The 27,454-nt window shown below is 41.5% G+C and overlaps 3 protein-coding genes across 5 annotated transcripts, besides 1 other annotated feature; 2 read left to right on the top strand and 1 right to left on the bottom strand.

Annotated features, from left to right (window-relative positions):
• The first annotated feature begins 859 nt into the window (after nt 1-859).
• On the top strand, nt 860-22,612 carry Wnt4 (Wnt oncogene analog 4). Of its 2 annotated transcripts, none has more exons than NM_057624.4 (4): nt 860-2,671; nt 20,771-21,269; nt 21,344-21,571; nt 21,785-22,612. In NM_057624.4, the coding sequence occupies exons 1-4, from the start codon at nt 2,022-2,024 to the stop codon at nt 22,025-22,027; spliced, it is 1,620 nt and encodes a 539-aa protein (NP_476972.2). In that variant the 5' UTR covers nt 860-2,021; the 3' UTR covers nt 22,028-22,612. The 2 variants fall into 2 exon arrangements, with proteins under 2 accessions (NP_476972.2, NP_001260187.1); NM_001273258.2 differs by having other exon boundaries at nt 21,785-22,183.
• On the bottom strand, nt 19,833-20,519 carry CG31909 (uncharacterized protein). 2 transcript variants are annotated; one of them, NM_001169429.2, is made up of 2 exons: nt 20,394-20,519; nt 19,833-20,334 (listed from the first exon to the last, which is right to left on the bottom strand). In NM_001169429.2, the coding sequence occupies exon 2, from the start codon at nt 20,297-20,299 to the stop codon at nt 19,916-19,918; it is 384 nt and encodes a 127-aa protein (NP_001162900.1). In that variant the 5' UTR covers nt 20,300-20,334; nt 20,394-20,519; the 3' UTR covers nt 19,833-19,915. The 2 variants fall into 2 exon arrangements, with proteins under 2 accessions (NP_001162900.1, NP_723266.1); NM_164745.2 differs by having other exon boundaries at nt 20,467-20,519.
• Nucleotides 20,594-20,667: a mobile genetic element.
• Nucleotides 22,613-25,048: 2,436 nt separating the features above from the next.
• CG13786 (uncharacterized protein) lies at nt 25,049-27,424 on the top strand. Its single transcript, NM_135262.2, has 4 exons — nt 25,049-25,341; nt 25,403-26,418; nt 26,477-26,587; nt 26,660-27,424. The coding sequence occupies exons 1-4, from the start codon at nt 25,259-25,261 to the stop codon at nt 27,310-27,312; spliced, it is 1,863 nt and encodes a 620-aa protein (NP_609106.2). The 5' UTR covers nt 25,049-25,258; the 3' UTR covers nt 27,313-27,424.
• Nucleotides 27,425-27,454: the final 30 nt, after the last annotated feature.

The raw sequence follows: 27,454 nt of genomic DNA, 5'->3' as shown, positions 1-27,454 counted from the left end.
GGGTTTTGGGTCAAAAAGTGTAGCTAAAATATTTTTGCCGAGTGCCTTGCCCTTTCGGGAATGTGCGTAGAGTCTTTGGTGAGTGAGAGAAAAAAGGTAAATAACAAACAGCTAAAGTTGAAGACAAGTGGAAAGGTGAGTTGCATGCACAGGGAGAAAAGCAATCACCTGATTGTTAAAGTCACCTATAGATTGCATTTTGCTCATAATATCTTCAATTTCCACACATTTTTCATTTGAGAAACCAATAAAACGAAAGCTGATGCTCAATTGCAATAAGAACATTTATTATTCTTCCAAAATAATCGTACGTACTACTTTTCTAGGATATATCAAAATACATTACAAAATTTCTCACCATTTTTCACAGTGCTACCGGATGGATAAGCCTGAGGAGAAAAGTGTCTTACAGATTGAAAGACTGCCTGATGGATGGACTGGGCAAGCAAACATGGAAAAACCTCGGCAAACCAAACTCCGGTTTATCTGGGTAAAGAAGATAAACGGAGTGGCCGGAAAATGCGCGGTAGCTGGTACAAGTGACTAACCCAGAGACACTTGCCTGCCAATTAGCCACGGAGCAATTACGGCTGACAAGTTGTCGCCATAATTAATGAAGTGATGTCCACATATTGTGACTGCGATCAATTGGTAAGCAACATGTTGCAAGTTTGTCACTGGCTGCGCACGCACACGCATTTGCCTATCAGAACGGCCACCAAAGACGGCCAGGCACGGCTGCAACACCACCAGCAATAGGAACAGCAGCAGCAACAGCACAAGCAGCAACACCAACAGCAGAAGCAGCAGCAACACCATCGGCAACGGCAACACGACGGTCGGCTGTCGATGATTCAGATTCAGTCGAGTGCCGAACGAGCTGATGGACGCACGTGTGGCGCGGTGGTTGAAGAAATTCCAAGCTAAAATCCCGAAATCAGATTCAAGCAAACAGACAGTACCGTCGAAAGCGAAACTCGCACGCATCAAAAGTGTTGGGAAAGCGTGAAAACTTCTGGCATCCGGAAAAAGAAAACAAAAAAAAAGAGAAGAAAACTTCGAAATTCTAGTGGATCCCCGGTGTGTGATAACTTCTGTGATCTCTTAGCTGCTGTGCGTATGGCGAGTGGCCGGCCGGCCGGCCCCAAGAAAATTCTCCAAATGCGCGGCGGCGACTTTTCATGTGCTGCGGAAAACCCTCAAGCCCAAGCTGCCCAGATGGATGGATCGGCGGTATAAAGAAGCACTGGCGACGGCGTCGCTGGCGGTCAGCAACACTCATTGCAACTGCAGCAGCAGCAGGAGCAGCAACATTGCAGCACCAGCAACACCTTCGAAACGGGTTTCCCCGCGTTTTGATACGCCCGATCGTCTTGGGTGGGGGGAAAAGTGCGCCTTTTGATCTAGCGCTCTGCGATCGGAGAGATTTCGATTTCCCAGGAAGCGCAAAGGAAAATACCACTCGGGAAAAACGCACATAGCTTAAGCAAATAAATCATCTTTTGCCGTTCGAAATAACAAGAGAAAAACGTTTGAAGTGCCAATGTGAAAAGTTAAAAGTTTATACGGTCCGCTAATAAGCAGGAAAAACAAAAATGTAGCTATCTGAAACAAGCAAGTGGAAATCAAACGAAAAGTATTAAGCAGTCCAAAATAAGTTACACAAAAATAAAATAAAATTCACGCAACTATCAAAAGCACATAATCTCAAAACAAAATCGCATCGAATAGAATATTAAACAATTTTTATACGGCCACTTAACAATTTTATATTAATCGAAATCATTTTGACAAACATACAAGAAGTAAATTTAATTATAACGCTAAAGAAATAAATATTAAATAACGTAGAACCCTAGCATCTAGTAATTTATTAACTAAAGTACTTACCACAAAAGCATCCACAATATATCACGCCAAAAAGTAGACTATAGAAACCGCATTTAGCAAAATCCACAATTCACCAACAACCGCTTCGATAATCAACAAGAAATATTAAAAAGATCCAATAAATCAGTAAAATGCCATCGCCAACGGGAGTCTTTGTGCTAATGATCCTCACCCACCTGAGTTTTGGTTTGGGCCAGGTGCGAAACGAGGACCAGCTGCTGATGGTTGGCCAGAATGGCGATCTCGACAGCAGCAATCCTGCGATTCACCACCAGCAACACCAACAGCACCAACAACACCAGCAGCATCAGCAGCACCAGAGCAATCACAATCTGAACAACGGGAACATGAACAGCACGATACTGAATACACTGATGGGAAACAATGCTGGTCAGGTGGTGAACAGTTCCCCGGGTGGCGGCGGATCCATGATCAACCAATTGGGCAGCAGTACATCGAGTGTACCCTCGGTGATTGGAGGCGGCGTGGGGTCCGTGGGAAACCCCTGGCATTCGGCAGTCGGACTCGGAGTTCCTGGCAACGGAATGGGGCTACCATCGAGCCACGGTCTCGGCGGCAACATGGGCTCCCATCCTCATGGACACGCTCTGGCTGGACTGGCCAAATTGGGCATCATAGTGCCGGGCGGCCAAGGATTACCTGGGAATCTGGGATACGGCGGGACCATGCTGAACGGCGGAGGAGTTGGAGGTGCTGCCGGAATGGGCCTAGGAATCGGCTCCAACACTAATAACATGGATATGCAGCAAGGCCTTTACAAGTGAGTCAATCTAGAGCTACTCCCCATCTTAATTGAACTGAAATCTTATCAATTGATGGAGATCTTTCACTCGGCCATCAAATTGTTTTGTCCTACGAGCATTTCTGCAGTCGCCGCATTTTATGGGCGCTTTTTTATGCCGCTTTTTGTGGCCCCAACTCCAGTTGGGCAATCAACGATTACGATTATTTTCTGTGTCCGCAATTATTAAAACATGCCCACATGTTCAAGTTTAACCCATCTTGTGAACTCTGGTTTGCTTGGGATTCTGATTTCTTAACTAAACGGCCCTCGGTGAACTTTGATTACATAAAATCGACAATTTATGGCTAGAACAAGTCAGATCGCGGTAATTAGGTGAATGGAAGGGCTCTATATGGAGTGGAGTGGTTCTTAATTTAAAACATAATTAGATTAATACAAGGTCAAAAGCTCTTGTTTTTCGAGGAAATTATTTTTTTTAGAATTTTTTGATGTTCTGTGCTAGTTTTGACAAATAAAAGTATAAAAAATAAAAGCATAAGCAATGAAGTACGAGATGCAAAATAAAATTATTCTAAGAACTCGGGCAAAATTCTAGAAATCGAAAATATTGATTTCCTGTTTGCCGTCCTCAAATGCTATTATAATTCTGAAAAGTTTATAATAATCGCTTCCTGATCCCCCCAGACAATTGTGTATATCTCCAGCGCTCTTTTGATCTGGCAATTTACTTGCCAAGTCAAATAAATAAAATAACGCGAAAAGTGCAGCAGTCGGCATACGAATCGAACTTCAAGACCTTTTCAGTTTGGACTCTGCGATATTTTCGAGTTGCTAATCAGTTGCAATGCAACATAAGTAGAAACCGCACTCAGACACTGGGAATGGTGGAGGGGAGGGATGGGGTCTGAGTTGGCTTTAAACAATAAAGTAAAATTATTTATATTTGTTTAGCTTGCGGCTGGTGCTCATTCGGCGGCTGTCAGCCGAAACCTTCTGAAAAGGGGGTGCTGCAATTGTGGGGTGTTGTCGGTTGTCAAAATGCTGCTCTAGCCGCCTTTTTTATGATTATTAGCAGATGCGAACAGCAGTGAAGTGGCAAGGTGGCAAGTGGTTACGGAATGGGGCAGGGATGGGGCAGCTGCGGTGGCAGAGCGTAAATTTTACTTACACTTCACCATTAATTTGCCCACTGACAGGGCAGCCATGGGTGGGGGCCAACGGGCAGGACCACCAGTTATTATTTGTCATTACAAAACCACCCAACAAAAGGGGAAAATCCCATAATGTTCCTGCAACTGGAGGGATGAGATTCTGCACTGCGCGAATGTTTCTAGGTGTGCTTATGAATATTTTAAAAACTTGTCAGCATTTTCTTTTGGAAAGTTGTATTTATTTTATGATTTTTTTTTACCCTAAACCATAAAAGAAATTATGTTTTTTCAACCGAAAAGGCATTGTAAAGATTGGTTTAAAAACCTACAGGATATATGGAATAAATTTAAAATTTTACATAAAAACTTTTATTAATCCTTAGTTTACATTATTTTTATTTAAACTTATAAACGATAGTGTCAAAACATGGTGGTAATAGAGAGACAACATAAACAAATATTTTTCTGTGCGTATAAGCTTGAAGCCTTTCTCGCAATTGGCCATTCTTTTTATTACACAATACTCCTGGTGGGGGAGTGGCTCCTCGTGGGGTGGAAAGTGTTTCACTTATTTTGCTTTGCAATTTTGTTATTTTCTGTTTGTTTTTTTTTGTATTTGTTTATTTCCTTGCGAGCACATGCATTGACCCAAGCGGCCAGACGACAGAAATCGATAGACAGGGGATCCCATCCAGAAAGTACGTCCAGTTCCGCTCGATTCCGGGCCCAGCTGAATACGAAGTCGGTGTCCATTTAGACGCGCTGCTTGATTACAATTAATCGGCTTATTTGAGCAAGACATCGTTTGCTGTTGGCCATTAAACTGGATGGTAATACTGGTTTATGTGTGTGTGTGTGCTTCCCCCACTTGCCGACCCACCAAATTCCCCGTAATTGCGATCAGGTGGCAGTGGCAGTGCACTTTATTGATTCGAAATGTCAGCACGAATCGCAAAAGTCAAATCAACACTCAAAGTTGCCCAAGACGCACGATGTGATTTGCAAGGGTTTGGTTTTGAAGCAGATTGCATTTGTGGCTTAATGAAGTTGGTTTAGGCAATGAATGCTGGATTTATGCACTGCGATATTCGGACTACAAGAATGTAGAAATAAAAAGTAGGCAACCCTTTTAGTAAGCCCCTTTATCCATTTGATAATTATTCCATTTAGGTCCTCAATCAATTGAGCCCATTAAAAAGCCATTCCCCATTGAGCTGGCCACTTCCACACCTGCCTAAACCATTTTGCCAGCCCAGCAAATCACAGCACTAACCCTTTACCAAACAACTCGACTTTTAAATCAATTTTCCCGTCCCGAGTTCGAAATCAAAATGTGAACGAGTTTCTGAAGCGACTACGTGACGCCTGTTTACACAATCAATATGCACAAAATGCTGATTAGGGGATGTAATGAAAATTTAATAATTGCTGTCAGGGGGCACTCTCGATGATGATGGCGATGATGAAGTTCCCTCCGTTGGCCAGAACACAAAACTCTGAGTTGTAAAAGACTGGCGCAATTAATCTCCCATGTCAGGGTTGATCTGGCACTGAGAGTCGAGCTAGTCTAAGAACCAGAAATCCCAATCCCAGAGATGGTAAAGTAGAAGCCACGGGGTTGGTTTCAGTTTCAGATTCAGATTCAACCTTTTGACGGACCCAAAGGCAAAAGGCAAATAATGTAATAATGTTTGACAGTCTGCGTCACCGTTCTCCGTCGTCTGTTGTTTTGTTAACAGGCATTTATGACATTATACGGCGCAAAATTATGTTGTTACAACCCCACCGGATCTGAGTTTCGAAACCGTATCCGTATCTGCAAACCAGACTGTCTTTGTGTCCTTCCGTGATTTCATTGGCCTTACAAGCGGCAAAAATCTGTTTAATTGTGCGTAAGACAAGGTCCCTTCACTGCGCTCCTTTGGCAACTCCCGAACTTAAATATTTGTCAAAGAGTAATTAAAACTTACTTACCGTTTCCTTGGTTGCCTCACCACCCGGCCTTTATGTCCTTGCTTTCATGTCCTTACCTCATTGGATGTCTGTATGCCAACTATGGGTGCAAGTTTCCATTGTTGTGGATAAAAACTTTCCGACTATATCATCTTAGTTGAGTTGAGTCGAGTCGAGTGGGGGTTGTGTGTAACCCTGGCGGAAGCATAAAAATGCTAATTTCCAAGACACAAGAAAAGCCTTTGTTTTGGCCGCAAATTATGGTCAAGTCGAGGGGTTTTCCTGCGAGGTTTTCCGGGGGCTTTTCCTCTCAACATCGACGATAACGATTATGTGCAAAGTTTTATTTCTCACTCTCGCCGCAAAATTAAAAAAAATATATATATATATCCAGGCAAATTCTGCGACGACTGCAGTTGGCATCGCCATGTGGCACCACCCGAAATTTATTTGTCTCAATAAGACGACAATGAAAATGTCGGCGGGTCTTGAGGTTCAGATTTGGTAATGGGGCGGAACAACAGGATGAGGGGCAGCAGCTGGACGACTTATGAATCTTGTACTTGTTTCTGAAAAATGTAATTTCAGAAAGTTCTTGTTTTCTTGTACTACTTCATTTTCTACTGACAGTAGATTCACTTTGGTTTGATAAGTACGAATAAGTGAATTTATATGCAAACATTATTAACTGATTTTTAGCCTGATCGCATACCGCCAACACCTTAACCTAATTTCCACTCAATATAAATTTAGCTGAAATTTTTATTTTGAATATTTCCATCTCCTATAAAACCCATATATTACCTACACAATTGAGGATCAACATGCGAGGAATTTCCCATCATTATGCTAATAAATTAGCGATTATTCGACTCTGGAATATTCCTACCTTTCAAGACGGTTAAAGTATTAGCACTTCGTTGTTTATGGAAAATGTTTTCCATAGCATTTTCTAGTGATTTTACGGCTAACAATTTGCCTGCCATTTGCCATTTGAACTTTTTAATTTTGTCGTTTTTGATGGCTGCGTTTTATGAGGCCGTTGTCTCTCAACTTGGACTGCTTCTCGACATCTTTTTATTCCTCCAACTCCTGATGGCATTTCCGTTGCTGAGGTTTTTGTCTCTTAATGATAAACTGGGGTTCAACTCCGTCTTCGTTTTGGACTTTTTTGTGAATAAGTTTTCCCCGTTTTGGATAAATTCCTTTATGCCGAATGTCCTTTTGTTGAAATAAAAAGGCGGGCCAAAGGAAAAGCTAAAGCTGCGCCATAAAAGTTTAAACAAAAAGCAGCTGCCAGACGAGGGAGCACACAAAAGCGAGATCGGAGTCATAAATTGGCCATGATGAAACCCAATAAAAATGCCAGCACACAAAATGCCGATGATTCTGTGTCGATGCTGCTGATGATGAACAACTCCGGAGCACCGAAAAGAAACTGCATTTCCGAGGGTTGCAACTGCCACAACAATAGAATGCATTCGGCAGCCTCAGCGTTCCCATGACATAAAATGCATTTTCATGTAATCATCGAAAAGTGCGTAAAGAAAATCGTCCAAATGACTTAAACAAATCAGGGAGTTTGAAGCCGAATTCCAAAGCGATTCAAGCGTGAAGCCTAAAATCAGACAACAAAACACACATATTGAAAGGTGTAAAAAGTAAGACAAACTTCGAGGAGCAGATGCAGAAACAGATTAAAGATCCAAATGCAGTTGCACACTTGGAAAAATAATTTATTTTTATATACCATAAATTCTATTTCGATTTTTCTTAGCAGCAACGTAGATCGAAAATTTTCTTCTTTAATAATACAATGCATTTGACTTCGTTTTATTATACTTCTAAGTCTTAGATGTTCAATTATTTTTTTTTAGTGCACCTACAAATGCTGTTTTAGGTGGCAGCCAAGTGCAAGATGCGGTTGATTCTGTTTTATTTCATTTCTTGGAGTTTGCCGTGATTTGGTCGTGTGTCTAAAAGCGTGATGGCTTTTCGAGTTGCCTTTGATCTCATCTGCCGCGGACTCAGCAGGCCCTCGCCCCCGTTTCATCATCCATCTTTTTAACTGTCTCTGTCTCTGGACCAAAGTTTTCCCAGTTTGCCCGTTTGGCAGCGCATTGAGGAAGTTGCATCAAAGACAAACAACGAGTTGCCCCACACACATGTGTATACAGATACAAGGCATAGATACAGATACACCCGCAGTTGGGACCTTGAAGTTTTGTGGACCTTGAGGCACGCACCGCACATCAAAGCGTCAGAGGGCGAGATCAAAGAGGGGGCCTAAGCGTTTTGCCACACGCAGTTTGCGACTCCCAATTGCAGTCACAAGCCCCAAAAACCCCCCACCATTTCCCATTCACCACTCACATACTCGTACATCCTGTCCTAAACGGTTTAACCTACAAAGCGTTGACGTTCCTGTTTACTTAACCCTTTGCTCGGGTTATGATAACTTTCGCAAGCGATTGGCGTTTGTGGGTATTTTTTTTTTTTTTGTTATGAAAATATCTATTGCAGAATGCCTGGAGTTTTGAATTGGGAGATTGTTATGTAAACAAACTCTTACGTCAACGAGCTATTCAAAATTAATTGACTTTCCTTGTAATTCTAAAATGATTATAACACTTTCTTGAAATATCTACTTGCATGCCTTGACTATTTTTATACAGAAGTTAACGCAATTTGTTTTATTGTTTGCTAATTAGAAATTATTTTGAAATATATATATATTATATATATTTTTTTTGAGAGTATATCTTTTCCGTCCTTCAAGTGCCAATAGATCTTGTCTGCCACGGATTGTCACCGAAGAAATGCTGCTGCAACCTGTCCCGCAGCAACATGTTGTCCGCGTGGCGGCATCCCATGCACTTTTCCCCGGCTTTTGCCCTGCTTTTCCCCGCTTTCCCGGCTTTCTGCTGTCTCGAAGAGGTGAGGAGCCGCAAGACAGGCCGCCTGGCTGGGCTTTGATGTTGCGCCTGCCGCGGTTGCTGTTGACATAATTGGAGTTTTGGATGGTTGGTTCCTGGCCGGGATTGCTGGGCTGTTGGGTTGGCTGGGCTGTTGGCACTCACTTTGCGGTACTTTAAGAGGGCCGGCACATAATTTGCGCAAATTAGCGACAAGAGTCATGGCATGCCGTCAAACATCGTTGGCGGGGTCTTTAAGCCTAATTGATGCTCAGGCTTGAAGCCTAATGGTCTAAGCCGCCTCTCCGGATTCGTTTGCTTTCATCTCGCCTGCTTCAGAGGTGTTACCAAGATGGCACCGCTTGATGCACTTGTCGTCGAGTGGCGTAGGTGTTAATGTGCATTTCTTTGTGGGTTGGGATCGCTCCCCAGATCGATATATATGGCCAATTTGACCCTGAACAAAAGACGCGACAATGGCGGCGACATAAAAACCAAATAAATGCCAAGCATCTCCGCTTTTTCCAAGCCAATCAGACAACCGAAAACAGTTATGGAAATGAGGAGTATCTCGAAAAAGAATAAAAAAAAAAACAGGAGCTAAGTTAAGAAGCCGCCGACAGCACGACATCATCATTGAATGCTAGCCCGAAAAAACAAACATGCTGGGTATTTTAATTCAATTTGTGGGCTTGTCGAGGGGTAAAATGAAATGGATATGCTCAACTTGATGTTGGGGAGTAATCTGGCTGAATCTGGAAAGAAAGATGTTTAGTCAGCAAGCTGAAGGAAATGGAAAATTAGTAAATTCTGTGGAAAGAGGTTTGTATAGGAATCTAAAATACAAATTCATTTTAATGATTTAACATCAGCGTTATAGGCGCCTTTAAGATTTCAACATTATAATGTGTCATTTAGTGACTTAATTAACTAAGTTTACTGATACAGAAGTAAAAAATTGAATCCACCGCACTGTAATATATAAATTTGTTTAAAAATGTCCCCTTTTTTTATACCACAATTTATCAAGATTTCGTAACGAAATAAATGTCAAAAGTATTTTCAAAATGAATTAATCTAGCTGGCTAATATTTAAGCGAACCTGATAGGTCCCCAACGCAGTCCACCCTCTTGCCCCATATTGCAGCCCACTCAGATCCCAAGAACTTTCCTATTAGCTGGTATCACTTTTGGCCCCCATCCACACATCAATAAACCGCACCACCCACTTGACATCTCAAGTTTTCTAGATCATAGACCGAAACATAAATATCCACTTGACAAAACGTTGTGTGATCGCCCAGACACACAAACCATATAGAATATCTCCCTCTGGATCCCTTCAAAAATTTCACTTTGCACAGGCGAAATTCAAGAGCAAAATAGCAGAGCGAGGAACAGAGATGATGGACCTTGAATGGCAGTCGAAGTAAAAAAAAAAAAGGAAAATGAGAGGAAAATGCCACAGACTGAGAGGAAAAACGCTGATTGACAAATGCAGTTGGGGGAAAATTCACAGCGAGTTGAGCGATCGGGGCGTTGATGGATGAACAGAAATACGGACGGGTCGTTTACCGTGAATGTCTGAAGCCCCCTTGCACCGCAGCCCATTTTCCCCGTTTGGGCGAATCACGGCCCAAATTAAATGAAATTAACACGCGTTTAATGTCAAACTGGGGAAACTCACCTGCCACCCGCGTTCCACACAAACAAACCCACACGATTTCCCAGCCAATTGTTTACTTAATGACGTTCATGTGTCTTTTGTGACCGTCTGCGTGTGTCATTTGTCAGCTTTTTCTGACTTTCCTGCCTTTTTTCCGCAACGAGTGAGCGCGCTGTCATAAAACGATTTGATTAAAGTGATTTTACCGCCGCCTTCGAGGTCTCAAAAATAAAAACGAAATAAAGATACGAACGCCAACAGCTGGAGCTGGAGATGGAGCTGGAAACTTTACTTTGCTCTCCGTGTTTTCCAATTAAAACGCAGTCCTGTGCCGCAGGCGATGCGCTAACATTTATTTTCGGAAATCGAAAAAATTCAAAAGGGGGCAGGCAGCCAGCTCGACTCTCGGAGCCAGAAGACTGAGTTCGAGCCAGAAAAAAAAATAGAGCCAGGCTACGAGCGATGACCCACTGGAAAGTGAGAGTGAGTTGTGGGAAAAGTGCAGTTTATCGAAGAATATTTGGTGCGCTTTTACAAAAAGGATATAGGCATGTCCTCAAAATAACAGAATGCTTAGTCATAAAAACCAATTGAACAGACTAGCAAATTTTGTACAAAATATTCAGGTTTCTACCTTTTGTGATTGTCTAAGTAAATATTTTCTGAGAATTGAGGGCTAAATTATTTACAATCCGAACTATAAACGATATCGCAATGGGGTTGCGCTCTTTCAGTTAGAGTATCTGTGCAAAAGAGGGCAAAAAGTAAAAGTGGCGGCGGCACAAATTCTTTGTAATTAGTATTAAAATGCTTTCCGCTACGTTTTCACTTGCTTCCCGACTGCCAGTCGCATTGCGATTCCCGAGTAAAATTCAACAGGCAGCATTCAGCAGGCACTCAGGCAGTCAGATGTATTCAAATGCAGTCAAGCAGCCAGCCAGTTAGTCAGTCAGTCAGTCAGTCAATTTGTCTATGTGCCCTCAGGGCGCTTTACCATATCCCATATCCCATATACCGTATCGCATATTCCCTACAAGCCATACCCATACCCTTTCCCATTGCCAGCCCTTGCTGCTCTTTCTCGCATGATTGAAGGCAACATGTGTTTCGGAAATTATGCAAAATTGCCTTTCTGGCCAACATAGCAGCAGCAGCTATACAGCAGATGCCAATGGATGTGACTGGCGATCTGCTGCTGCAACTTTCCCCGCTACATCCATCGGATTGTCAAACTCTTTTTCGCGGCAAGTGCATTTGCATTGCATATTTCGCCGCTCATTATCATGGCGCACAGTTCATTTCGAAAACGATTAATAATGCTTAAGCGCTTCTTGGCGTTGACAGCCGGCTGGCAAAATACGACGAGAAGACCAGCGAATTTTGTGTGGTCACAGCAAAAGTTTTTTTTTTTCAATTCCGAAATCGGCAGCCCCTCGGTTTTTCTAATTCAAATGCACTCGAGAAAACATTCAGAAGAAATTTGAGCAGCAAAGATCATAGCGATGAACTTCAAAATCAAAGCGAATGATTTCTTATTCATTTTTGAAAAACCTTTTCTTAAGAATTGAAAAATCAAACGAATACAGGAATTTGTTTTTTCTTTCTGTGTATCTGTTCCTCTGAATTTTTCGTCTGTGTTTGGTCATTTGTTTGGCTTAAATTTGTTAGAGTGTTGAGTGGAAACAACGAACGGAAGCGGCCAACAAATTGGGAATATGGAGTGGCAGAATTGAGTTTAGGAAAAATATTTTCATAACATTATTTTTAGAGAATCCTAACAGAGTGCGACATTCCCTGGAAGATTGTACCATTTTCTTAAAACACTTCCTTCATTACGCTTATGTTTAAAAGTGCATTTGATTTGTTGCTTCTAGTTTGTTTTCCAATGTTTATGCTTTTTGTTATGCTGGCATTAATATTCATTAACTGGAATGATACATTAACAATCGATCTTGCCAAGCTCTGGAGGAAACTACTCTCGACTAATAGGCCAATAATCGGATTTGTAAAGTTTACAAATCGAAAGCAGACCAGAAGATGCCAGAAGGCAAGAGATCCGTGCAACATGAACTTGTTTTATCACCTCATAACAACAACAGTGCCAGCAAGTGAACTCAACTGATTGAATGCCTTCGTGGCAGCATTTGATTTGTTTAGAGAATAAAGCACAGACCTTTCTGTATCTCTATCTGGTACAAGTACGTGTATCTGTATATCTGTCTCTGTATCTGTACGTGTATCTGTATTCGTATCTGAATCTAAATCTATGCGTGGTTGTTGCCTGTTGGTTGTGGCATCTTTTTTGTGTATATGGCGCCAACTTGGCCTCGTTTGTGGGGCGGGATTTTTGCTTAATTAGCACTCAATGAACAACTTGGAGAGCTGGGAAAGAGTCGAGGAATGTGTGCGATGGTACTTCAATCCCGCCCATACAAAACCTATAGTGCATATAGGAAAACACCACCTCCAAGGCCATTTTGTGAGCCAGGCCAGCGAGTCGAAGCGAGGGTTGCTTGTAAAAATCTTACGAGCTTTACGTGACCGTCCATTAATACATCATTGCGGCCATGTTAGCCACGCTTTCACCCCCCGCAAAAGGTTTCCCGTTTTCCGAGGGAAATGAGCTGATGATGGCGTGGAAAGCGATGCCGGGGTTTCCTTCTTAGTTTCGCTGTGAGCCTGTTCGGGGTGTGATATCAGGATCGTTTTTTCGTCATGGTCATAAAAACGCATTTTATGCGAAACGCATTTGAGTGGATCCGGATCCCACAGAGCAAGTGAGTCTGGAGTCCATGGCTCTCGGTTTGAGCCAGAATTCTGGGCGTGGATGTGGGTTCTTATCGGTTTATACCCGTGCGTTTCTCTTTTATGGGAAAGTAAATAAAATGTAAGCCAAGAGCTCCCTCGCAAACTTTTAATGTTGATTGCGTTTCGCGTTGATGTTTAATTTTTATGCGAGTCTCTTATTCAAAGCTCTTACTCCACCACCTATTCTTCCACATGCACTTAGGAAAATATTTTAGTTTTTAATAACATATAAGCTTAAAAAATTCTTTAAAATCTCACAGAAAGTCAAAGATTTCTATAAAAACTACAGTTACTTGGCTTTTAATGAATATTATTATAATTATCATGATTTTTGAACATTTTTCTTAGTGTATAAAAAACAGTCAAGCCAAGTCGCAAAATTAATCATTAATAGCTAAGCTTAAGCTTTGTTTCCCCGCTGGTGGTCGTTGCCTTGGAGCTAAAAGGAAAATTGCCAGGAAAATTAATTTAAATCTATTCGCTGGCAATTTTTATGGGAAAACTTCGGAGAAGAGCGGGAAAAGCGAGAACCGAAATGCCAGCAATTAATTTTAATTGCCCGGCGGAGAAGAGATAATGTTATGACAATTCCATAAATAAGTCTCAATTTAGATGGAATTGGAAGTTGATTTCTGAAATGCAAAGGCTATCTTATAAATCAGTAACAAGATGTCTATATTTGTCGGAGTATTTTCGGTCTTTACACAAAATTACCTGATAAATTCTTGGGGGCAGGAAAGCACTGGCTTTGCAACAACAAATGTCTGTAAAATGCTGGAGTAATTATAGCGGCTAACAAAAATGAAAAGAAATGCAGACAAATTGCTGGAATGCCGTTCAAGCATAAACGAGAAAATACCAGCCATAAACGCGGCAGTGGCAGCAACGGCAGCAACAACAAAACCATCTAATATTAGCTGAAAAATAGTTTGGCAATGTATTCAATGAAAGGGAGAGCTGCATGCACTGCATGTTGCTGTTGCAACTGCAACAACAAGCGGAAGCTGCAATGCCAAGCAGTTGAAGATTGAGTGCCAGAAGGAGGAGTTTTTTGATGGTTAACGAAGCCGATTTGCCGTTCTTGAAGGATGATAAGTGTCAAACGCAATGATTGGTCTAAAATGTTGCACGATTCGTCTGCATTCAGTGGCAGAAACAAAGGCTTGGCGCACACAACTGGAGTGAAACCGCACCCTTTGAGGATTTTTCATCTAGAATTCCATCTCACCTATATTGCATCTTAAGGCTTAAATTGGCGTGACACAAACGCTGTTTGAAGGTTCAAAAACCAAGCCAAACTTGTTATCGTCAAAGAAATAGTTTTAACTTCACAACTTACAACTTAAGGATCTGAATCCAATAACAATCGTTGAAAGGCCTGGAGTTGTTATCTGTAATTGTTATAGGAGTTTCTTTTTAAGTTATGTTAATATTTGGGGCGTGGCGAAGGTAATCGCGTTTGCTGCTTAGGCGTAAAATGGCTTGCAGATGATGCATTAAGGTAGCAACATCGGTGCAGTACGGTAGCAACATGGGGCAAGAACGGAAGATGCTAGGTGTGAAGTGTGCCGTACCGTACGATTAAGCCTATATATACATATATTTATATATATACATATATAGGGTAAATATATGTAGGGCTGTGCTTGTGCCCCAATGTGAGGGTTGCAAGCGAAATGTGTCGTAAAGATTTTTATTGCATTTTTATGGCGCACACGCAGCAGCAGCATCAGCAACATCAGCTTCCGCTGCACTCAGAAAAAAACTCCAACTTAAACAACACAACTTGCCTCCCTCTTAAGTCCAAATGCAGCGTAATCAAGCCAGAAGTGCCAGGATTTCTTTCGAGTGTATCAGCAACAGCAGCATCATGGCATTTTTGGTAGGCTTCCCCTGCTTACTGATAAACTTTAACGCAAACAAATTAGGAATTAAGGTGGTCCGCCCCTATTCCAAAGGGGGCGTCACATGCTTTTGCATTTTCCGATTCCGTTCTTGCCACAGAAATCGGTTTTGAGTAAATAAACCGCAGCGGCAGCATCGCCGGCAACATGAGCCTAAGTAAGCCGTTAAAATGCTTTTAAAACTAAAATAGCAATCCAGTGCGGAAGAGCAAGTGGCCGAGCGACCCTCGCTTTCTGGGTGGGCAACTAAATTGATTGCTGCTGCTACTTTTGCTGCTGTTGTTGCTACTACGCAGTGGCTGGCTTTTTGTTTTTAATCATTTGCCGCAACGTTTTATTAAAAATCCAAAAAAGTAGCGACGTCATTTTATTGTCTACTTACTGCTTCAGTCCAAAATCCCATGCACAAATTTTATGAGCCAGCCCATAAAAATGCCTTTTACCGTTCTCCGTTTTTGTTTTTTGGTTTTGGGTTTTCTTTTTTTTTTTTTGTAATTTTGTGCCAAACTCTCGGGGGGCACATTTGTTGCTGCTGCGCTGAAGTTGCCGAGGGGAAGCGACATTGTTTACGGCTACAACTGTTTGTTGGATGATGCCAAAATTGATGACCATAATCTTCGGCACAGGGAGCTGGGCAAAAGGATGCGCTTTTTATGATGAAACGCCGAGTTGCAGCCGAAAAACAACCACCGACTATTGCTGCCCCACACTAACCACCACCCACAAACACTGAAAAAAGTCAAAAAAGTCGTCAAGAATAGCTGGGACATCTAAAATAATATGAATTATTTGACACTGAATTATCTACATTAAACTACTTAAAAACGGTAGACATTAAGATTTCCGTTTTTTCAACATGTTGGAATGTAGGCTATAGTTTCTCTCAGTGCAACAGCGTTCTCCTTTCCCTTGTTGCAACAACATTATTCATGGGGGGGTTCGTAAGAAGCGGGAGCGGAAGCATATTTTATGTTTTAACGCTGCCGAAATTGGGCAGCAACAACAACATCTCATACATCAGCATTTAGAGACCCCTCGTCCTGGAATAACAAATGGAAAGGGGACTTCCCCCAAACGGGGCGGACGTTTGTCTTGCGGTTTTCGCACTTGCAATTTGGCTCCATCCCTTCCCCGTTTTTTGCTTTTTTTGCTGACAGCAATTGTTGCTGTTGGCTGCTTTTACCGCCTTTACCGCTTGCAATTTAGCGGCTTAAGCGCAATATTTACAACGCATTTTGAAGTGTGTTTCGTGTGCCATAAAACGAATGAATAAATAAGCCGACAGGTGCAGGAAGCGGACTCAGCGCAAGATTTAAAAAGATCCAACAAATGACAAAAGGAGACGACACTGTTAAGCTGTAAAGCCAAACAAATGGGGTCTGCATGAATTATTGAAAAAGAGTTATGGCAATTAATGGGTGCAATTTTAAAACCCTCTTTGGGAAGACTCAGAAACTGCTACACAGAAAGAAGAGGTTTCATCATGAGTAATGCATCTCAAAACGGTAAAATATAAACGATTTTATACCAATCCTGAGCTTTGTAACATACAGAGTTCTAAGTTAGTACTTCAGTAAATGAATCATTTAATGAAAAAAGATATTCCTCGAATCTTCATGAGGCGAATCGGCCTAATAATGATCGCCACTATTAACGACTGTTTGTGCCCATATAGTATTTGAGAAAACTGCTTGTCTCTCAGCAAATTGCCCATAGAAATGACGCCTCATTGGCCCCATTCTTGCTAGGCAAGCAAGCAGCAAGCAAGCAGCTAAGCAAAAAGCACAAGCACAGAAGCACAAAGTCGGAAAATCTGAGAAGCCCAGAAGCAGCGCCTTCTGCTTCATTTGCCAGCTATCAATTAAAGCCAACCGACCGCGTCGCGTTTTGCTTAAGTTCATCAATTTTCCGATCCGATTGGGTTACAGTATTTGCACTTGCGTTTTAATTGAACGTTTCGGACCGGGGTGAATTATGCGACAGCTACGCCAAAAGCAAACAGAGGAAACCAAAACAAGCGGCCAGCAAACAAACAAACATTTTGCCGCCACCCAGAAAAGAAATCGACTGGAGAGTTGGTAGCCCAATGCAAGTCAAATCTTTTAAAAATAAGCAATGCATTTCGGTACGGGAAGAACCCGAACTGTGCGTGGCTAGCAGCTGCATTTATGTTTTGGCAATAAAATGCTAATGATAAAAAGTCCATAAAAAAGTTCAAGTCGAGAGAGCATTTTCAGCTTTCGATATGCTTATGCTACTTTAAAAAAGATTTTATGGATGCACGCCTGGGTTGATTTCCGTTTTTATCGGCATCTACACAGGGAGAAGTGGGAATATGGATTGGAAGCATTTCTAGGGTATTTCAACAAAACATTGTTTTGTTAAAACTGTAATGTTAATCTTTCAAAAAGTGTTTTAATTAGATTGAAAATAATAACAAATGTTAATGACTCTTATCGAAGTAGCCATTTTGCTAAGTTTTTTTTTTCTTTCTCGAACTGCTTTCAATCGCCCACTGCTGCAATTGCTACCTCAGCCTCCTGTTGCTGTTGCACATTTGCTATGCTGTTTGGGGCAGCATCAGCAGCAGAAGCAACTAAAAACTGTAAAGTCCATAAAATGCTTTTGCCGCAGCACAAAGGGATTTATACATGTGCTTTGCCAGTGCACCTGTGTGTGTGTGTGTTGAATATTTTACGTTTCTGAAAATTTGATGAATCTCCACAAATGCAGAGGGGAAAATGAGGCAAAAGCGAGTAAAAAAGAGCACTCAAAGCACACAACTTCAGCGTCATCATCGCACGAGGAAAATATCCATCAACACTTTTGTTTTACGGCGCTATCTTCCTCCTCCCCCCCGCTCCACACTCCGCCGCATGTTTGCTGGCACACATCCGTCCATCTGTCCATCAATTTGTTGTTTGGCCTAACCACCAACTCTTCACAGTTTGTTTTGCTCTGTGGCCATTTTAATAGCTTTCGACTACTTTGTATCTGATAGATACGCATCTATATCTATGTGCTCCGCAGTATTTAGCCGGGGGCTGAAATTTGTGATATTGAAGTGGCTCCTAAGATGCCTGTCTAATTGTTTTAGCCAGTTGCCTGAGCTAATTGTCTGGCATTTTGGCCCGTAAACGTTTTGTCAAAAGGATTAGCTCCAAGCTGCTCCCCGTTCCCACCCACTTCCCAAGCTTATGGCTTGTAATTCCTCAATGTTTTCAATGGCTAAGGCGACACACATTATCCAAACTTGAAATGGGTAAAAGGGGAGTCGTTGGCTGGGGGCTTTGCCTAATGCGCTTTGCACTACACTTGCAACAACCAAATCGAATGTGATAACAATGCAAAGCTTACACGACGACTTACTTGGGCTTTGAGCTGTAATTGAAGACCCCAAGGGTTTTGGACGGGGCAGTACAAACTCTGAATAGGTCTCATGGAGTAAAGATCTGCAGATCGACACATGTCAATTCAAATAAACATTTTGTGTACTTCTTATGACTATAGATAAAGTATTAGATGAATCAACCTGTATAATGATAGAAAACCTGTTCTATTGTCTTAAGTTCTAGACCAAAAACCGAAAAATAAAAACTTTCCCCTACCAGACCACCCAATTTAAATTCCAATTCATACTAGTTTTCGTCAATCGTCAAATGATATTTTAATCAAGCCAAAAACTACGTCAAATATCGAAATAAAACAGCGGGAGATAAATAGATAAAAATTGGCCAGCCGCAGCGGCGAATTTGTGAGTCCAAACAAATGCCACAAGTGTAGCCGAAACTACTTGTAAACATTTCAAACATTCAATTAATTAATTAATTGCGAAAATGTGGCAAATTAATTTCCCATAAAAAGTGAGCAAACGGAAAATGAAGAACAAATCTCAATGGAATATTATCAACAGACTTTGAGTGGCGAAAGTTTGGATCAAATTGGGGGGGGGGTCTGTTGGGGCAAATGAATCGGAGAAAGAAAGGGGAAATGTGGGGAAAATCGGTGCCTCGAGGCGCAGACGGAGACGGAAATAGTCGGATAGCCAGATAGCCCGATAGCCGCAGATATGCTGAGCTCGTTACTCATACGCCAATTTACGATGCACTTAAGTTTTATGAGAATTTAAGATTTCCTGCAAATCAGCATACTCCACCAGTCCCGCGGCGGAGTGGGTGCCACAAAATGATAACCGACGCTGGCCAGGAAGCGGGTAAGGTGCAGCGGCGGCTTTCCTTTTGATATAATTCAAAGATACTTGCATTCTCACAATAAGCTTCGAAATAACTGGAAACAGATATGGCATGGGAAACCAATTCAAGGGAAATTCCTTCTGCTATTTCTAGAAAACTGATAAGAGAAGGCCATACTAGCATGTGTGTTGTAACTTTTGATAAATCAAATAAAAGTTTCTCATGTGCCGGTTTATTATTAGCAGTAAAAACTTTGTAGTTCAGAATTTCGATTGTGCAATCCTAAGGTTGGTGGTTGCTAATTAATTAATTTAATAAATTTAATTTAATTATTATTATTAATTAATTATTAAGTGTTCAAATGACATATTGGTTTAACTAAGTAGGCGCACAAAATTTAAATTCTCTTTGAAACGGTATTTTTACCGATTGCTCGCACACAAAGCTTCATACAAGTTCTGCTAGATGGCGCACTGGGCGCTGAAATCTGTGTAAAAATCATCTGCAAGCCAAAGATAGGTGTCGCTTTAATAGAAATCCGAATCCAATATACCTGTTATACTTGTAGAGTAAAAGAATAACGGGTACCTGTTTCTTTTATTATTTTTTAACCATAAAAAATAAAGTAACACCCGAATTTTTTTACATTTTTCAAATCCCACCTGTCCGTCAAAGCATATTCATCGAACCTTCAAAAGCGTCTACTTCATCCAGTAAATCTATATTGTCCCTTATAATAGTTGAATCCCTGATTTCGTTTAAATATTTTGGGTTCTCTACGATTTCTCTATATAATTTCTGTAGATCGCTCTTCAATTTATAGAAAAAGTTAGTTAACTTTTTCTCTTCTTCGAGAGAACGACCGCTTTCAGTGTCGACAGTGTCCAAATATTCATAAGTCTCAATATGGCTGGGAGTAGTGCCATCAATTAAGTGATTTAGCTCATCCGCCATTGAAGAAAATTCTTTTAAATATTTATCTTGCAGAGCTCTCTCTACTCGTAGTTGGTTCTGAAGTTCCGATTTGTTAGTATTGGAAAACGAGGGTTCCATTTTTTTTGTTGGTGATGGTGACAGCACCTTGTTGTCTGGCAATTATATGAGCTTAGATATAACAATGGTCAGTTCATTCTGTGTTCATACGTACCAAGAATCTTATTTTGTTTAAAATCAGAAAAATATTTTTTTATGTTAAGATCGAACCTCACTTTCTCACTCACCTCACTCACCGCACTATATAAGTTTTCTGACTGTAGGGTCTATTTGGACTTGACACTTAACACAACTGCCTCTCCGTTCGAAATTTTCCCTTACTCGTAGAGTAAAAGTGCATACTAGATTAGAAAGAATTTTGCGTTCCCACTAGCTGAGTAAGGGCTTTCTAATAGTCGGGGAGTTCGACTATAGAATTCTCTCTTTTTTATAATAAAAACGTAATTTAATTGTGGTATAGCTCTAAAAAGGACTTTTAAGAATACCTTTACCTTTTCTTATGAAAAATTTCGAATACTTTATGTCTGCCAGCGAACACTTCATTTCGGAGCACACGGTGATGGCGGTGTTCACTTCGCAGGGCCAAGTGGGTGGACCCTGCAGATACATGCCTGCCACGCGGCGTCAGAACCACCAGTGTCGCAAGGAGACGGGATTGCCGGGAACCCTTAGCGAGGCCCGCCGTCTGGCCACCACCCACTGCGAGGAACAGTTCCGCTACGACCGCTGGAACTGCTCGATCGAGACGCGCGGAAAGCGGAACATCTTCAAGAAGCTCTACAAGGAGACTGCCTTCGTCCACGCGCTCACAGCGGCCGCCATGACCCACTCGATAGCCAGGGCCTGTGCCGAGGGACGTATGACCAAGTGCAGCTGCGGGCCAAAAAAGCACAACAGGGAGGCGCAGGACTTCCAGTGGGGCGGCTGCAATGACAATCTGAAGCACGGCAAGCGGGTGACACGCAGCTTCCTGGACTTGCGCGGTGGTGATGGTGACGAGGTCAGCGAGATATTGCGACATGACTCAGAGGTAAAGAGATATATTTTAAGGAGCAGAAGGAGATATTTTATAGAATACCTGTGCTAATTAAACTTTCTTTTCAGGTCGGCATCGAAGCTGTCTCCTCGCAGATGATGGACAAGTGCAAGTGCCACGGCGTCTCCGGCTCCTGTTCGATGAAAACTTGCTGGAAGAAGATGGCCGACTTCAATGCCACAGCCACGCTCTTGAGGCAAAAGTACAACGAGGCCATTCGCAAGGCGCCAAACCAGCGATCAATGCGACAGGTGTCATCGAGTCGCATGAAAAAACCAAAGCAGCGACGCAAGAAAGTAAGTTCTTCAAAGAAAAGTAGAGTAGATGTAGAATTATATGTAGAATACATTCGAAAAGGTAGATCTATAACGGGAATTGGTTTCTATGGAGAAAAGGGTATCTGATAGTCGAGGTAGTCCATCTTTATGTTTAGACTTTTAACCACAAAAGACTTTGTTAATATTTTAGAACCTAAACTTAAAAAACTAATAAGTAATTTCCCTTTACAGCCCCAACAATCGCAATACACCACGCTGTACTATTTGGAGACCTCGCCCTCCTACTGCGCGGTCACCAAGGATCGGCAGTGCCTGCATCCGGACAACTGTGGCACCCTGTGCTGTGGGCGTGGCTACACCACCCAGGTGGTTAAGCAGGTGGAGAAGTGCCGGTGCCGGTTCAACAATGGACGGTGCTGTCAGCTGATCTGCGACTACTGCCAGCGGCTGGAGAACAAATACTTTTGTAAATAGACGGGGTGCCATCTCTCGCAGACTTTCTTTGCCCCGTCTCCGTCACTTTCTATCCCTCTACTGTGCTCTTTGAAAATGTAATTTGTAAAGTTTTTTTCTACCTTTATGGCTTGTAATTTTTTTCCATTCCTAACAAATATTACTGAAATGATAAGCAAAAAGAACGAATGCAGAACGATAGAGATCGATCAGAAAGCTAAGGCTTAGCTAAAGGCCAAACTCACCAGCTCACACACACACACACACATACTCAAATGCATAGACACACACAGTCACACAGACACACACAAGCGCATACATGCATCTATCTATTTAATTACTATATAATATATAGTAAACATTAGCTACCGTCGCAAAGAAAAAATCTCAAAAAAAAATCGCAAAACTTTATTTAGCAAAACGGAAAACCAACAAAAAAACACGGACACACACACAAAGAACAACAGAAAAGCAGAAGCTAACAAAACACACAGCAACAAAAACGAAAAATAAAAACAAAAAACAAAAACAATTTTAATAAGTATTTAAACATACAAAACAAACCAAAAAAAATACAAAACTGAAATGAAATATAAAGTTTCACATAAAAATAAATACTCCAATGATCTTTTATTGCGGGTTTGTCTAATTTAAGTTAGAGAGTAACTTTATAGTTAGAAACTAAAGTCCTTGCGAAAATCAGAGCAGACCTAAAAATAAACTTTTAATTAAATTTTCGTTCGGCACTCAACAGTGATGTGCAGCCGTGCAAACATTTGAACAATTAGCGTACTGTCGCTATAAAAATTCGATCCATCACGTTACTTCAGGTGACTTGGCCAACGATGAAGCGGCGAACTCTTATCAACTTTCGGTCGGTTACATTGATCGCCAGTAGATATCAGTGTCAGTGGCAGTGGGCCGCCACTCGAGGCCGTTTCAACAGCTTCAAACCCGACCAAACCGAAGTATGAACCGCCGAACCTCAAGTGTTAGATAACTGGTTTTATCAATTGTCAAATTGACTGCTCACGATGTCCACGCGACATCGCTTAACACGAGACTCAGCGCAAAACCACACGACTCGCCTAACCCCAAAAAAGCACCTGTGTAAACTTCCGGTGATCTCAGTTTTCTAATAGTAACAGTAAAGCTTACTTAAAACAAACCGATATGAATATGGTTTGTAATGGAATAACCAGCAGTACTTCTTCGTATGTCAAATATGTCGAAGACTAAGATGAGCGACATCTGTTGACTACTTACTTTACATACTTGAAGCCTTTTTACATTGCATACACTTGGGTGTATTTATTTATTTACATGGCACTAAAGTACTTGTTCTTCCTTGCTATGATATACAAATATTGTTGTCCTCAATAAGTTTTAAACAACAAGCTGATTGAAAACATTTGAAATATCTAGAAGTATAGAAAATAAAATACTTAAATCAATATTTAATTTTATACAAATATGTTGGATCAGCAGTCGAATTTATTTACTACTAAATTGAATGTATCAATATTCTTAGCTCTAGAAGGACATATAATTGTTTTAGATTTAGGGCGCCTCCACTGTACTCTTCTGATGTGTTATTTTGTCGCTTTAATGGCATTCGAGCCATCTGTCATGTCTCAAGTCCCAGGACCTCACACTTTTCCCCTTTCAGCCGTGACATTGATACGCTTCTGTCAACATAATTCAGTGAGTGTTGCGTGCTGAGACCCAAAAAACTATTGCATGTTCCGCATAACAAGGATACCGGAGATATCAGGGAAAAGGGCAAACCTTTTTCAGATACCAGTCGAGCGTTTTACATTTAATATGCGCCTTAAACACAATATTTTCTATGTAAACTGTAGTCCTTGTGGTCTACATTTGATTGGAAAATATTTGGCTGGCGGGCAAATATTGATTGAGAACAAACGCCCCGAGCCAGTAAAGATTTTTACATTAAACAGCTGGAAAGTCGTAAAGATTCCTCCAGAAAGACAAGACAAATTACACGCGAATGCCATTTGGTAATGACAGGATGAAAGCACGCCCCAAGCTCGTTTCCCAAACACGCATTTTTCGCCAGTTGACATTTGGGAATGTGGCAGGCACAAGGTCAAAAAACCAGTGGGCAAATAAGATTTTCGGCAATTGAATAAAGTGATCCCTAAAGAGAATGTTAGCAGTTTGTAAATAGAATTTACCGAGCCTATTGTTGTCATCATATTATTTACAATTTATGTAAATCATTTCCTTGTTTGTTTCTAACTACATCAGCCAGCGAAAGTGTTTAATAATTATTTGCACTTTCTTACTTCCACTGTTTCCTAACAAATGTCACGAACTATAAAAACAACTGGTAATTCAGTACACAAAAATTCAATAGAGCAAATCAGCGCTCACCGTCCTAAGTTCTAAGTACACAGCTTTTTATACTTTCGGTACCATGCCGTCTTAATCAGCCGCTTAACAACTGCTCTTCTAATTGTTCAGATGTTTTCAGAATGCCAATTGAACCAAGAATGGCAGCCAATTGTTTTCATTTCGTGAAAACCACAAGCATTCGATGGCTATTAATTACTTGGTAGTAGAACCCACGGACCTCCACCCCCTTTTCACCCACGCGATGGCGACAATAAAAGTAATTTGCATAAAACGGAAACAAGGCGAACGAGACGTCGAATCAAACGGTACAATAATAAATTAAATAAGTTAAGCAAATACACGTGAAAAATGAAAGCGACAAGCAGAGAGCGGTATACACTATGATAATTATATTAATTTCGTTCTCGTGTTATTAAAGTAATAAATATTTTAAAATTTTTCTTTTAAATTTTATTTCCTTTATTTTTAATTTTAAAATTCCCCAATTTTTAAATTTAGATATATCTATATTTGAATACTGCTATCGAACTTCGTTGTATACAGTATCCCAGACTAAAACGAAAGAATGAACGTAGTGGTAAGTAAAAGCCAAAAATCGCCGATCTCAGCACAGGTCACGTAGAGAACAAAAGTGAAAACAAGACCAGAGCAACGAAGACGCCGCCCAGACGGATGACAGTAGAGTCTAATGAGAAAGCTGACCGCAAAACTATGATTTCGAATTGGAGGGGGTGGTGGAGCTGACACGGGTGACTTACAGATCGGAAAGAACGATGTCTCAATTGGCAGAAAGTGAGAGTGCAGCGCACTGCATCCGACAGATACGTGAACTCAACAAAAGCCAAATGTCGCTCGGGTTGGGGCAACATTTCCATGGAAACCATCGACCCAAACACTCGAATCATGATGATGCTGCCGCTACTATGGGTGCTATTTGTTGGACCTTCAGTTTTTGGGTAAGTTGTAATGAGCTGGGGGAAAAAATTAAATAGGTTCTTTATTATTATTTCCCATTAGTTCGCCTTTGGAGATGCAACTTTTGGATATGATGCTGCGCGAGGCGGAGGACTATCCCAGCAATGGTCGCGATCAGAGGGATATTTCCGTTTTGCCAACAGCTCCGATAGGTTGCGATGACAGCGGTGATGCACAGGACCCATTTAGCCACATTTTCGATGAATATGAGGAGAGCAAGGAGGAGTGCATGGACTTTTTGCCACCCTGTGAACCAACGTTCCCGGAAGGTCTACCAATTGAACATCCGTGCTTCGTTAGATTACTCCTGCTAAGAACACCGCTGCTCAAGCAGGATCCCTGCGCCAATTTCACCCTGGTAACTGAAAGACCAAGTACCACAGTGAAACCCAAAACCAAGAAATGCGATCCAAAACGTAAAGCCAGTAAAAGTGCCGCACGAAATGAACTACTGGCACTACCCAATAATGGTACAATAAATTCAACCACAAGCACACCATTAAGTTCAACAACAGAAACAACAACCGATTCAAAAATCATAAAAATTCGAAAATTAGTGCCAAAGACCAAAACAAATACCACAACATCAACAACCACAACAACGTTGGAAACAACAACTATAGAAGAGAGCACATCTCCAGCGGAAACCAGCACCTCAGAAGTGGCGCCGGAAACGACAACTGAAGAGGAAACGACAGCAACACCAACCACAACCTCGACTACACAGCCACCTTTTACAGATAACCAATTAAAGCGATTGAGGGCTTTAAGGAACAGGGGAAAGAATTCCAGGGCAAAGTCACCGAAAGTACCCGATCCCCCGCAGATCAAACTCGATAATGCCAGCCAACCCAGCGAGGTTATTCAGGTGATCATGACCACCGAACCTGCCGAATTGAAGCTTCAACCGGAAGTTAACACCACCACAACAACGATCGTGCCGCCGACCACTGTTTCTACTTCCACTTCGTATCCGGAAATCACCACTTCAGAAAGTTGCGACGAAGAAGAGAAAAGTACCACCGTGCCGGAATTCTCAGGATGTGATGATGACGAAGGTAAAGGTAAATTCAAGAAACTTTAAACGTAGTTTAACTAGGAATTTTAATCCTAAAGATTTTGAAGTGTCTGAAAATGGAGCTACTTCTACCACTGAGGAACCTTGTGAGGACACCGAAGAGCAGGATACAAATCTGTGTCCACAGTTTATGCCCACCCAAGGGCCATGTAAGTAAAGAATGCATATAATTACAATGCACAAATGCCCTTAATTAATACTAAAATGAAATTTCGTAGCAGCAAGTCCAATACCACCTCCATCATATCGTTTTCGAAAGCCCGTTAAAAACTATGTTGAGCCCATTTTGTACGAGCGAGACTTTGCCAAACCACTTCAACGAATGACACCAGTGGGACCACAGCAGAGGGATTATTTTGTGTCCAATAAACAAATAGTTCCCAGACCAAGACCCAAGTACAGGAAACGTATACCGCCCTCTATTTACATGAATAACATTGTGAGGGGCTTGGATTGCAGCGATGAAGTTGGTCAGAATCCTCCAAGGAGCCCCAATCCGCCAAAAAGATTTTGGGGTGTGACACCTGTAGGATTCCTTCCGCGGAATCAGATAAGGCAAAAACCGGAGAGAAATATGAAAAGTTTTGCCCCAGTTCCAATTAAGAGAAAGCCAATCTATCAAAGAAATTCAGCGGAAATGGTGGAGAGACAGTATATGATGGAAAGGGATCCTGAACCACGTCCGCAATATCACCATTATCCAGAAGATGAAGTATTTCATGAGGATGTCCCACTTGCCTCGCCAACTCCCAGCTTGGATCCCTGTCAGCAGGAACACGATCATGTCCTTTTTCGCCAGAGATCACAGCACCAGCAAACAGATCATCATGTAAACTATCCCCTACCACCTATTTCCTCGCACTTTTTCACATAATTAACCTAATCGCATAACTTAGTTAAGTAGCACACAGAGCACCCAGTAACCAGTTAACCATCGAAAATAAATATGTGCACCACTAAGCAAATGTCAAAACAGACCATCAATCAAGCGAAGTCCAGCCGGATAATTAGGGGAG

Source organism: Drosophila melanogaster, chromosome 2L, assembly GCF_000001215.4.
Source record: "Drosophila melanogaster chromosome 2L".
Taxonomy (NCBI): Eukaryota; Metazoa; Arthropoda; class Insecta; order Diptera; family Drosophilidae; genus Drosophila; species Drosophila melanogaster.
This window is presented reverse-complemented; position numbering and strand designations above follow the sequence as displayed.